General features: G+C 56.7%; 2 protein-coding genes across 3 annotated transcripts; one reads left to right on the top strand and one right to left on the bottom strand.

The window, feature by feature from the left end:
- Positions 1-14: 14 nt before the first annotated feature.
- On the top strand, positions 15-2,920 carry rbx1 (ring-box 1, E3 ubiquitin protein ligase). Its single transcript, XM_069196914.1, has 5 exons — positions 15-124; positions 776-854; positions 1,297-1,367; positions 1,780-1,865; positions 2,655-2,920. Exons 1-5 carry the CDS (start codon positions 47-49, stop codon positions 2,665-2,667), a joined length of 327 nt encoding a protein of 108 aa, XP_069053015.1. The 5' UTR covers positions 15-46; the 3' UTR covers positions 2,668-2,920.
- Positions 2,921-4,218: 1,298 nt separating this feature from the next.
- On the bottom strand, positions 4,219-11,422 carry st13 (ST13 Hsp70 interacting protein). Of its 2 annotated transcripts, none has more exons than XM_069196891.1 (13): positions 11,334-11,422; positions 10,842-10,981; positions 9,449-9,506; positions 9,197-9,284; positions 8,464-8,537; positions 8,215-8,281; positions 7,809-7,893; positions 7,526-7,636; positions 5,858-5,960; positions 5,424-5,540; positions 5,026-5,074; positions 4,812-4,900; positions 4,219-4,462 (listed from the first exon to the last, which is right to left on the bottom strand). In XM_069196891.1, exons 2-13 carry the CDS (start codon positions 10,949-10,951, stop codon positions 4,331-4,333), a joined length of 1,083 nt encoding a protein of 360 aa, XP_069052992.1. In that variant the 5' UTR covers positions 10,952-10,981; positions 11,334-11,422; the 3' UTR covers positions 4,219-4,330. The 2 variants fall into 2 exon arrangements, with proteins under 2 accessions (XP_069052992.1, XP_069052993.1); XM_069196892.1 differs by lacking the exon at positions 11,334-11,422 and adding an exon at positions 11,072-11,167.
- Between the last annotated feature and the right edge of the window lie 38 nt (positions 11,423-11,460).

Raw genomic sequence — 11,460 nt, 5'->3', positions numbered from 1 at the left:
CGACGGCCAGCGCAGGCGCTCAAGAGCCAGGGTTCCCAGAGACAAGATGGCGGCAGCGATGGATGTGGACGCCCCGAGCGGGACCAACAGCGGAGCCAGCAAGAAGCGTTTCGAAGTGAAAAAGGTACTTTGAGTAATTCGAGGAGGAAAAATTAAGGACGGAGGGACGGAGAGAGATTAAGTTGATGACTGTTGTTAATCGGTTGTAACATACAGGTGTTTGGGGAGTAATACTGGACGCTTTGCGGTGTTTTTGCGTGGTTAGCTAACGATGGCTAATGGGCTTACGGATTTATTTCCGTAGGCTTTTCTGAGGGCGCCAGCTTAAACTATTTTTGTCGGGCGCCTGCTTTTTGAGAATAACAAGTGTGTATTCGTGTTTCAGCCGGTTCAGTTCTCCTCGCTTTTTTTGAATGACGAAGCTGTTTCTTTTCTCAAGCGCCGACAAAGCTGGTCGGGAGGGAAAAAAGCAATACACTTTTCAGCACCTCGGACACGGTTTACAGCACCAGATGCCCCTTTTAATAAATAATAATTAATTAATGAATAATAACAACAACAACAACAACAACAGCGCCCAGTAGCGCCGCTCTGCCGGATTACTCGGCCCTCCCGATGTGAGGCCGGGCGAGACTCACGAATGTCGCAATAACAACATGCAGGCAGAGAACACGAGCGGGTGGACACATCTCGAGCGGGTGGCCGGTCAGGGTCAGCCAGGTTGGTGCATGCACTGTCAGTAAGTGAAGTGTTCTGTCTTTCCCCCCGCTGCTAGTGGAATGCAGTAGCGCTGTGGGCCTGGGATATCGTGGTGGACAACTGTGCCATCTGCAGGAACCACATCATGGACCTGTGTGAGTAAATGGGAGTTCTACTGTACTGACTGCAAAACACTGACAGCGCAGAGCTGTGTGAATGCAAGGACACAGTAAGAGTGCACAGACATGAATTATACTGTTCTGACACTGATGCACTGACAGCGCAGAGCTGTGTGACTGTACAGGCATGGTTAGAGTGTTGAGACTAATTATACTGACTCCAATACACTGACAGCCCAGAGCTGTGTGAATGCACTGTCACAGTATGAGTGTACAGACATGAATTATACTGTACTGATGCACTGACACAGTATGAGTGTACAGACATGAATTATACTGTACTGATGCACTGACACAGTATGAGTGTACAGACATGAGATCCAGACGCTGGTGTCTTACTCAGGTGCCAGTCCTAAGGTGCCTCTGAAGCTCACAGGGTAACACGCTGCTGTGTTTTTCTCTCTCTCTCTCTCTGCAGGTATTGAATGTCAGGCCAACCAGGCTTCTGCTACGTCTGAGGAGTGCACTGTGGCCTGGGGCGTCTGCAATGTAAGACTGAGCGCTCTCCCTCCCTCCCTCCCTCGACCTCCTCTGGGCCTCATCCGCACAGACGCCACCGCCACGCTGGGCTCTCCCAGACAGCCGGTTTTCGCCCTGTCTAGCCCCTCAGAGGGGCACACGGGTGGCACTGGCGCCGTGTGAACGAACAGAGTAGCCGCGAGGGGGGTTCCCCTACGGGCGTGGGGGCGAACCCGCAAACGCCCCGCCCCCCTCCTGTAATCCGTGCCGCTTGTCTGAACCCCCCTGTCTGGAAAGGGGGGTGTGGAGATGAGTGGAAACAGGAGCCAGAGCTGCCCCCGGTATCTGGAACCTGAGCCCCCCTCCCCCCCCCCCTGCTCGACCGACCTCTCGGAAAGACCCCCAAGCTGACCGCCCCTCCTCTCCCCTTGCTCTCCCGCAGCACGCCTTCCACTTCCACTGCATCTCGCGCTGGCTGAAGACGCGACAGGTCTGCCCCCTGGACAACCGGGAGTGGGAGTTCCAGAAGTGAGTAGCTCCCCTGGAGTGTCCTGCCAGGATAGACAGGATCCCCTGCCGGGCATCCCTGCCTGGATAGACAGATACTTTATTGATCCCGTGAGGGAAACTGCAGTGCAACAGCAGCTTAACACAGAAACAGTGTAACGAATGATACAATAATAATAATACAGTACAATCAGTACAGTGAGAAGGGCACCAAGAAGAGTTACTCACAGTCCAGAACACACAAAGAACAGAACAGGGCTCTCTCCTTCCTGCTCATACTAAAATAGTTTAAAATATGCTTTGGCACCAGGATGGAGTTTTTAGGCTGGGGGGGGGGGGTGTGTATATATAGAGGAGGTCTGTTTTGTGAATGAACGCCCTTCCTGGCTAGCCTGGGCGTGAAGAGCAACACTCGGGATGAATTGTGGAATGTTGATGAGCTGTTTGTCCAGTCACAGTGCTCCCAGAGACGGGACCGAGCTCGGTCTAACGGTTATTGATTATTCGAGGTAGCACGCTCTCCTGCGGCACTGCGATCGAACCAAGAGCTGATTAATATTCATTCGCGTCTCGCGAATCGCGTTCTGGTAAAGGCGAGCTGTACGCTTGCGGGGCGCGCAGTTTGTAGAGCAGGTGTGCAGTCCGTGTCTGCCAGGACGAGAGGTGTGTAGCGTGTGTGCACCTGTGTGCTGGAATCGGGATCGTCTGGTGTGCAATATCCTGTTCCCTCTGGCAGGGCGGGCGGGTGGGTGGGTGGGTGGTGCTGTTACCTGGTGTAATGATTGATTTGTGCTTTCCTTGCCCTTGCAGGTACGGACACTAGGGTGAAGGACAGTGGACTGGGCAGTGGCTACGCTACAGGTCGCTGGCGTACAGCCCCTCCCTCCTCCTCCTCTCCTCCCCTCTGCACGCGGGCACTGGCCCCGGGCCTGGCCCCAGCTGTTGTGTGGGGTGCACTCTCTCTCTCGACTGCGTCTCCCCATGAGCTGGCATGAAATAGTCTGAGTTTTTTTTTTAAAAAAAACACGTTCACGGTCCGTTTGTAAATTATAAATAAACCTCTGTGTTCAATGTAAGGAGGCTTCCTGTTGTCTGTTTTTTTTTTTTTGGATGGGTGGAGCAGTGGTTCCCGGTGCTGGTTCTGGTGACCCACACACCTGCCCGTTCTTCTTCCAGACCCAGTCAGAGGCTTTGTTGCCGTATCCTGAACTGTTTGTTCGCGGCTCATCAATGCGGTCAAGCTCTAACCGGCGTGTTTGTTTAACGTGAAATTAAACCCCAAACTTGTGACTACAACCACAATGCAAATATTCCAAAGAAGACGGGCTTTGATTGTCTAATTTGGGGGGGTGGAATGGAACCGAGCAGGTGTGGGGGTCACCAGGACCAGGATTGAGGGAGAGGGCAAAGTAGGAACAATGGGAGATGTAAAAGTGCGTTCTGTGATGCAGGAATGCTGTGATCGTGGGTGAAATCTAACTGAGAGTGCAACTAGTCTGCTGCACTTCCACTGCCCTGGAGCCAGGTGAACCTCTTTCTACACCAGTGGGGTTTAACCTGCTGTCCAATATATACATTGTGTGAGCTAAATAGGAAACAAAGATAGTGCTGTACCACTTTTCTTTTGCTTAAATGGATTTGCATATCGCCCCCCCCCCCCCCCCCATAGCTGTGTGTTCTGAGGCCGTGTGACTGATACTGTGGGGTGGAGCTTGGGTCATGTGACCAGTTGCCTCTGCCCCAGTCCTGGTCCTGGGGGGTCAGTCAGTGTGTCTGCAGCAGGGCTGTCTAGTCAGTTGTGTGAACTGAACACAGCCCCTGCCGTAGTATGGGCTGATGATTTAAAAGCTCCTGAAGATCAAGGTTACACAAAAAAACACTCCAAATGACTCCAGAAAAAACATTTTCATGTCTTTATTTTTTTTTAGATTTGATTTAATTCATTTAATTCCCAACACAAAAGCTAGATATTTAGTGCTCTTCTCCATTTCAGAGAGCTGTCCTTTGCTTTAACAATTAAAAAAAAAATCTTGAAGTAGAGAAGTAAATAGGAAAGCTGCAAGTTAAACCTTGGGTTTGCACACCTGGATACACCAACAAACATCGCCCACTAAGGGGGCAGTTAAATATTCCCTGGGGTGCCCTGGACAGTGCTAGTTGCCTCTGGATCTTATCTCCTGAGTGGGTGCTTCAGGTATTGGCAAAACCTGCCCTTAGTTGGACTTCTGCAGTTCTTGATAGCCCCCCCGTTTTAACATCCTCCCCTGAAGGAGAAGGGGGCAGGTGGGATGCTCCCAGCTCTTTGAGGTTCTGGATACAGACTTCATCAGGGCCTTGCGTAGAGAGAAAGGTGTCCTGGCAGGGCAGATCGCCCCCTCCACCCCAACAGCCACAGCTGCGCACAGTGTGCTTTCTGTCATTCACTAATCCTCACCTGCCCTGCCCCCCCCAACACCCACTTCCACCCTATACCCCCACCCCCAGCTTTAGGGCTGAGCCCCCCCAAACTTGGCAGACAGTTTAGTGATGAGGGCCATGATCTTGGGATTGCTCTGGTACTTGGAGATGTTGGCTGGGTTCTGAGCCACATCCTGGAAGGCTGCCATCACCTCAGGGTCCTGGAGGAAGAGAGAGAGAGGGGTTAGTACAGACACAGGGACTGGACACTCCAGTACATGAACACTGCACTGAGAGAGAGAGGGGTTCATACAGACACACTGACTGGACACTCCAGTACATGAACACTGCACTGAGAGAGAGAGGGGTTCATACAGACACACTGACTGGACACTCCAGTACATGAACACTGCACTGAGAGAGAGAGGGGTTCATACAGACACCCTGACTGGACACTCCAGTACATGAACACTGCACTGAGAGAGAGAGAGGGGTTCATACAGACACCCTGACTGGACACTCCAGTACATGAACACTGCACTGAGAGAGAGACAGAGGGGGGATATTTACCTTCATGGCCATCAGAACCTCAGGGTCGTTGAAGATCTCGTTCAGCCCCGGCATGCCGAAGGGGACGCCCCCTGGGAAACCAGCTCCCCCTGCAGGACAGAGCAGAGCTGCGCTCACTGACCTGCGCGTTACGCTGCAGACAGACAGGTTGCCCAGCTGACCACACCAGAGCCACTGCACATGAGATGCCCCCACCCCTGTCCCCCCTCCTCACCTGGGAACCCTCCATGAGCCCCGCTGGACTGCTGCCTGGCCTCTTCCTCCTGCGGACACACAGAGGACAGACGGTCAACACCCTGGGCCAGTATCTGACCACAATCCCCATCACTCTGTGCCATTTCAGTCACGTTCTGTCAGCGCGGCTGTTAGCTCCCTCTCCCCCCTCCCCCCACTCACTCCTCCCTCCCTCCCCTCCACTCTCTCCTCCCTCCCTTCTCCCTCCCCCCACTCACTCCTCCCTCCCTTCTCCCTCCCCCACTCACTCCTCTCTCCTCCCTCCCTCCCTCCCCTCCACTCACTCCTCCCTCCCTCCCCTCCACTCACTCCTCCCTCCCTTCTCCCTCCCCCCACTCACTCCTCTCTCCTCCCTCCCTCCCTCCTCCTCCCACTCACCCTCTGCGCCCTCTCGTGCTCCTCCCTGGCCTTCTTCACCCTGTCCCTCTTCTCCCTGATCTCCCGCTCCTCTCTCTTCCTCTCGTACTTGCGCCGGTGCTCCGCGATCTTGTTTGCCTGTGGAGACGGAGAGGGGGTGAGGAGGAGCAGGCACGTTCACCTGTCCAGTGGGGCTCACACTGCAGCCTGAGCTGCCAGCCCAGGGAGAACCCTCCTTCCACTTGTGAAGCCATCAGTAGACATCTCGAGAGCTGTCCCGTAGCGGGGCACCCCCGCGCACCCAACTCTTACTCCTCCCCAGCTCCTGAGCTGCGTATCCGCTCAGCGGGTTACGGCAGGGCGCCGTAGCTCAGCGGGCTAGATGGGGCTGTCCTGCTTCAGCCCGTCAGGGGAGAGTCGGCCGGCCACTCGGTAGGGGAGACGGTCATTCGTACCCGGGGCTGCACCTCCTTGAGCATGGCGCTGGCCTCCTCGTCGTAGTCCAGCTTGCAGGCCGTGGCCAGGTCCCGCGCGGACTCCTCCCAGTGGCCCAGCAGCCTGGCACAGAGAGAGGGGGTGAGGAGGGCACTGCCGGGACGCGCGAGGTTCCATACCGTACCTGCGTCTGTGGTCTGCGCTGTACCTGTGCCTTGTGTGTGCATGCTTTACTCTTGCTCTGTACCCTGTGCTGTATCCTCTGCAGTCTGCTTGCATGCTCTGTGCCGTCTGCCCTGTGCCCTGTGTGTGTGTGTGCGCCCTGCTCTGCCCTGTGCCCTGTGTGTGCACGCTCTGTGCCGTCTGCCCTGTGCTCTGTGTGTGTACACTCTGTGCCGTCTGCCCTGTGCTCTGTGTTCGACCTGCTCTGCCCTGTGTCATGTGTGTGCAGGCTCTGTGCCGTCTGCCCTGTGCTCTGTGTTTGACCTGCTCTGCCCTGTGTCATGTGTGTGCAGGCTCTGTGCCGTCTGCCCTGTGCTCTGTGTTTGACCTGCTCTGCCCTGTGTCATGTGTGTGCAGGCTCTGTGCCGTCTGCCCTGTGCTCTGTGTTTGACCTGCTCTGCCCTGTGTCATGTGTGTGCAGGCTCTGTGCCGTCTGCCCTGTGCTCTGTGTTCGACCTGCTCTGCCCTGTGTCATGTGTGTGCAGGCTCTGTGCCGTCTGCCCTGTGCTCTGTGTTCGACCTGCTCTGCCCTGTGTCATGTGTGTGCAGGCTCTGTGCCGTCTGCCCTGTGCTCTGTGTTCGACCTGCTCTGCCCTGTGTCATGTGTGTGCAGGCTCTGTGCCGTCTGCCCTGTGCTCTGTGCCGTCTGCCCTGCTCTGGCCTGTGCCCTGCTCTGGCCTGTGCCCTGTGTGTGCACGCTCTGTGCCGTCTGCCCTGTGCTCTGTGTTCGACCTGCTCTGCCCTGTGTCATGTGTGTGCAGGCTCTGTGCCGTCTGCCCTGTGCTCTGTGTTTGACCTGCTCTGCCCTGTGTCATGTGTGTGCAGGCTCTGTGCCGTCTGCCCTGTGCTCTGTGTTCGACCTGCTCTGCCCTGTGTCATGTGTGTGCACGCTCTGTGCCGTCTGCCCTGTGCTCTGTGTTCGACCTGCTCTGCCCTGTGTCATGTGTGTGCACGCTCTGTGCCGTCTGCCCTGTGCTCTGTGTTCGACCTGCTCTGCCCTGTGTCATGTGTGTGCACGCTCTGTGCCGTCTGCCCTGTGCTCTGTGTTCGACCTGCTCTGCCCTGTGTCATGTGTGTGCACGCTCTGTGCCGTCTGCCCTGTGCTCTGTGTTCGACCTGCTCTGCCCTGTGTCATGTGTGTGCAGGCTCTGTGCCGTCTGCCCTGTGCTCTGTGTTTGACCTGCTCTGCCCTGTGTCATGTGTGTGCAGGCTCTGTGCCGTCTGCCCTGTGCTCTGTGTTTGACCTGCTCTGCCCTGTGTCATGTGTGTGCAGGCTCTGTGCCGTCTGCCCTGTGCTCTGTGTTCGACCTGCTCTGCCCTGTGTCATGTGTGTGCACGCTCTGTGCCGTCTGCCCTGTGCTCTGTGCCGTCTGCCCTGCTCTGGCCTGTGCCCTGCTCTGGCCTGTGCCCTGCTCTGGCCTGTGCCCTGTGTGTGCACGCTCTGTGCCGTCTGCCCTGTGCCGTACCTGTGTGCCTTCCCTCTCCACTTGTAAGGCTGTGCAGAGTCAGGGTTGATGGCGATGGCCCGGTCACAGTCCCTCACTGCCGCGTTGGGCTTCTGCATCCGGATGTAAACGCTGTGGAGAGGGGGGGGGGGTGCATTCTGGGGTCAGGCTCTCCGGGGTCGCAGCCCGCCTGGGCCCGACCTCAGCAGAGCCAGAGGGCGCGAAGGCCAGCGGCTCTCCCCACTGACGGCTCTCGGGTGATTCGCTAATTGCGCCAAGCAGAGAGCAGAGAGCAGAGTCTCACCTGGCTCTCTTGGCGTACAGGATGGCCAACCGGGGATTCAGCTTGATGGCTTCAGTGAAGAGATCCAGGGCTTTTGGCAGGTCTCCTGCAGGACACACACACACACACGGGACAGATCACCCAGACTGCATGCAGCTCAAAGAGCACAGCAGCCAGAACAGCCCCCTGCCAGAAACACCCGGACACCCCACCCAGGCCCACACCCAGAGCCCGCCAGCCCAGGGGCTGACCTACCTGTCACTGGAACACAGAGACAGAGAGGAGGAGGAGGAGGAGGAGGGAAGAGAAGGTGGAGAGAAGAAAGGGAGATGCAGAGGGGAAGAAACTTGCCACAGGGAGAAGGAAATAATAACAGCAGTCTGTTGCAGGCACGACAGCAGGAGGAGACGGCCGCAAAGACACCCACCCTCTCCAATCGCGCCGATCGCCTCCATCTTCTTCTCGTTCGCCTGCTCCATCATCTCTTCCGTTACCTAGGAGACCACACTCTGGTTACCAAAGACAGCGCAGTCTAGGATGGAGCTGAGAAACCATGAGGAAGAGAGAAAAGTGCACAGCTGGAGAGAGAGAGGGAGGCAGTATGGGCTAGTGGTTAGAGCTGAGGCACTGGGAGAATGAGAGGGAGGGAGGGAGGCAGTGTGGGTCAAGTTTTCACCTCCAAGTTTTCGAAGTCTCCCATCTCCTGTGGCTCATCTGTGTCAGGCTCTATGACGCCTTCGTTGTCGATTTCTGCAGAGGAAGACAACGCCAAGAACAAGGACAGCTTGAATATCTTGTCCCACCTTCCTGTCTGCATCGACACCTGAACCGATCTGGTACTCTGCCTCGACCCGCTCGCGTGTTCCGCTGGCGTTTTCGTGCGCACCTACAGCAGTACAGGGCACTGTCTGCAGCTTTTTATTCCAGCACAGCTCTTATCATCCTAGACAGGGTCATTATTGGCCATCGGCTAAGACGTAAAACCGAGGTCCCGGATCTCTGCGGTCATTAAATATTCCACGTTGTTTCTTGAAAAGAGTAGGGGTGTCACCCCAGTGTCCTGGCCAAATCTCCCCCTGGCCTTTACCAGTAATGGCCTCCTAATAACCCCCCTCTCTGAACTGGCTTCATCACTCTGCTCTCCTCCCCACTGAGAGCTGGTGTGTGGGGAGAGGACTGGAGCATCACCCAGGTGGGGGTACACACTGGTGGGGGTGGAGGGGATCCCCATGACCTGTCCAGCACTGTGAGTGGGGTGTCCAGAAAAGCGCTATACATGTACAAGGAACTACTGGCTCATTCCAACCCACTCCTCTCTCCTGGCTCATCAGCTGCAGTACATTAAAGCTGCCCCACTGTCTAAGACCCACACAGGCAGCCTGCCCCTCGGGGTAACTGGACGGACTTACCCAGCTCACTCTCCTCGCTCTCCGACGGCTCCGGGGGCGGGGGCGGGGGGGCGGCGGCGGCAGCGGGGGTGGCTTTGGGGGTCTCCTTCTGCGGGGACACAGACGGGGGGTCAGCACACGGATCTACGCGATGGCCGGGGCCGCCTCTCGGCAGGGGAGAGGGGCACAGAATAGAGGAGGAAGAGGAGGAGGAGGGCAGCGAAGGAAGAACTGAGAAGGAGGCCGACAAGGGAAGGGAGAGGTGCGTCGTACCTGGGGCGAGTCAGGGGGCACATCGTTCTTGCACACGGGGGGGATGGTGGCTCCCAGGCTGGAGAAGATACAGAGAGAGACGGGGGGCAGTTAGTTCTGACTGGTGCGCTTTGGGAGAAGCAGCCGGGTTCATCTACTCGACACAGAGGAGGGCAGTATGGTCTCAGTCAGGCGTCTGAGGCTCCAGACACTGAGCTTGTTTACTTCAGCCTGAGACGCCGTGTCTTTTCGATACGGAGGTCAACCAGTTCGAAAGGGCTTGGAAACAACACCCAAGGAGGTGCGAGAGCACAGGCAGGGGCCCTCTGTGGATACTCGGAGGGTCGATCCCTCACTCAGACTGCGAGAAAAGACAGACTCAGGGGTTCCCAGGTCAGCCCTGTGCACGCTGCACCACACTCTCGCCAAAACACTGGGTCCCAGAGGAACACTCTCTCTCCTCGGTTCCGATCCGGCCGAGTTACTAATTGCAGGCTGATTGCTTTCAGTTTTCTATTTCAGGCGTGTTGTAAATTTGCTTTCAGCTCCTCCAACGGCGAGATTCAAAGGTCATCAGGTGTGCCTCCCTGCAATGTAGCCAACCCAAACCTGTGGGGCGTGGCCGATATAGGGCCCCTCCCACATCCTGGGGTATGACTGCAGAGGGTCCCTCCCCCTGGAAGGGCGTGGCCAATACACATACAGCCCCTCCCACATTCACCAATCCCCCTTCAAGGGACAACGAGAGGCTGAGTGACACTCCGAGTGCTGAAGCTGTGGGGATCAGCGCCCATAAGGTCAGGTATCTCCGACACTCAAGGCAGACTCCAGAAATAAGCAACTCAATCAAGCCAGCCGTTAGCAGCTACAGCTGCACATTGAAACAAAGACAGTATGGAACTGCTCATCGAACACGTTCTGCCACAGCTGGGTAAAGCGCAGACGCGATGACCTCCAGCTGCCTTTTAAAGAAAGGCACTTTGTTGTAAAGTGTACAGTACAAATACCACTGCTTATATTCGACCCCCCAAAGAGGAAGTGATGTCACAGCAACTGTTAATTAGCTTCCCCAGGGCAACAATAAAGGTAAAGACTAGTGCAGGTAAAGAGTAAACTAGTAAACTAGTGCAGGTAAAGAGCCCTACCCGCTCAGGGTGTAAACCAGGCGGCTCAAGCTGAGTCGCCGGAGGGCCTAGTGCCCAGTGCTTCTGCCTGCAGGTCTTCACTCCAGCTCCCTTCCTCAACACCCGAGGCAGCTGGTTACCGGTTCAACAGCGTTCCCAGCTCTTCGGGTGCTGCCGCTGTATGAACAACACCCTCCCCCCGCCCCAGTCCTGTGCTCTGATCTGAACAGCGGCACCGCATCCCCTTGCTGTCCAGCCCCCAGCTGCTCCGGGGGGCGGCTCACGCTCACCTCTCCAGCCAGGTGCGCAGGAACTTCAGCTCGGGCAGGTGCAGCACGTCGGGGCTGCTCGTACACAGCTGCACGAACGCCTGCAGCTCCGACACCTTCTTCGGGTCCATGTCGGGTCACGACGGATTAAAGCTAATCACCTTAAGGTGGAAGAAGACCGAGCACAAAATTGAAAAAAAGCAGAAACGCACACGGTCGAAACAACGGTGGCAGCCGCCCTGCTCACTCACTCTCTACTAATTAATTGGCCTCGCCTTGACTACTCACTGACGGCTGCTAACCGACATGCACGGCCCAGCGAGGTGAAGACTGCAGCCGAGCGCTGCGGAATGTTCCAGAAGGCTTTGCAACAGTTTTCTTGCCCCCGCCTCATCCCACCCGACACTGCTCTCTCTCTCTCTTATTACCCAGCCTCGCCCCATCTCCCCGATTTGCCCCGCAGACCCGCTCTTCCCCCACCCCTCGCACCCTCCGGGACCAGGCGAAACCCACCAATGCTGCAACTCCCGCCGGTTTTCACACAGGCTTCTCCGCGGCCCGCCCCGCCAGCGATCAAAACAAGAGCCCAAGCTGAGCGGCGACGGCGGGGTCCTGAGACTTTGTAGCGAGGTCGTGGTCG

The sequence above is a fragment of the Lepisosteus oculatus genome, chromosome 12 (assembly GCF_040954835.1).
Source record: "Lepisosteus oculatus isolate fLepOcu1 chromosome 12, fLepOcu1.hap2, whole genome shotgun sequence".
NCBI lineage: Eukaryota > Metazoa > Chordata > Actinopteri > Semionotiformes > Lepisosteidae > Lepisosteus > Lepisosteus oculatus.
This window is presented reverse-complemented; position numbering and strand designations above follow the sequence as displayed.

What these genes read in the sequence shown, in the direction of transcription:
- st13 (XM_069196891.1), bottom strand. Translation starts at nt 10,951, where the DNA reads ATGGACCCGAAGAAGGTGTCGGAGCTGCAGGCGTTCGTGCAGCTGTGT. An exon ending in GAGACTTCGAAAACTTGGAG is followed by an intron (nt 8,282 to 8,463) that starts GTGAAAACTTGA and finishes GTGGTCTCCTAG; the next exon opens with GTAACGGAAGAGATGATGGA. An exon ending in CTGTACGCCAAGAGAGCCAG is followed by an intron (nt 7,637 to 7,808) that starts GTGAGACTCTGC and finishes CCCTCTCCACAG; the next exon opens with CGTTTACATCCGGATGCAGA.
- rbx1 (XM_069196914.1), top strand. Translation starts at nt 47, where the DNA reads ATGGCGGCAGCGATGGATGTGGACGCCCCGAGCGGGACCAACAGCGGA. An exon ending in AGCGTTTCGAAGTGAAAAAG is followed by an intron (nt 125 to 775) that starts GTACTTTGAGTA and finishes CCCCGCTGCTAG; the next exon opens with TGGAATGCAGTAGCGCTGTG. An exon ending in TGGCCTGGGGCGTCTGCAAT is followed by an intron (nt 1,368 to 1,779) that starts GTAAGACTGAGC and finishes GCTCTCCCGCAG; the next exon opens with CACGCCTTCCACTTCCACTG.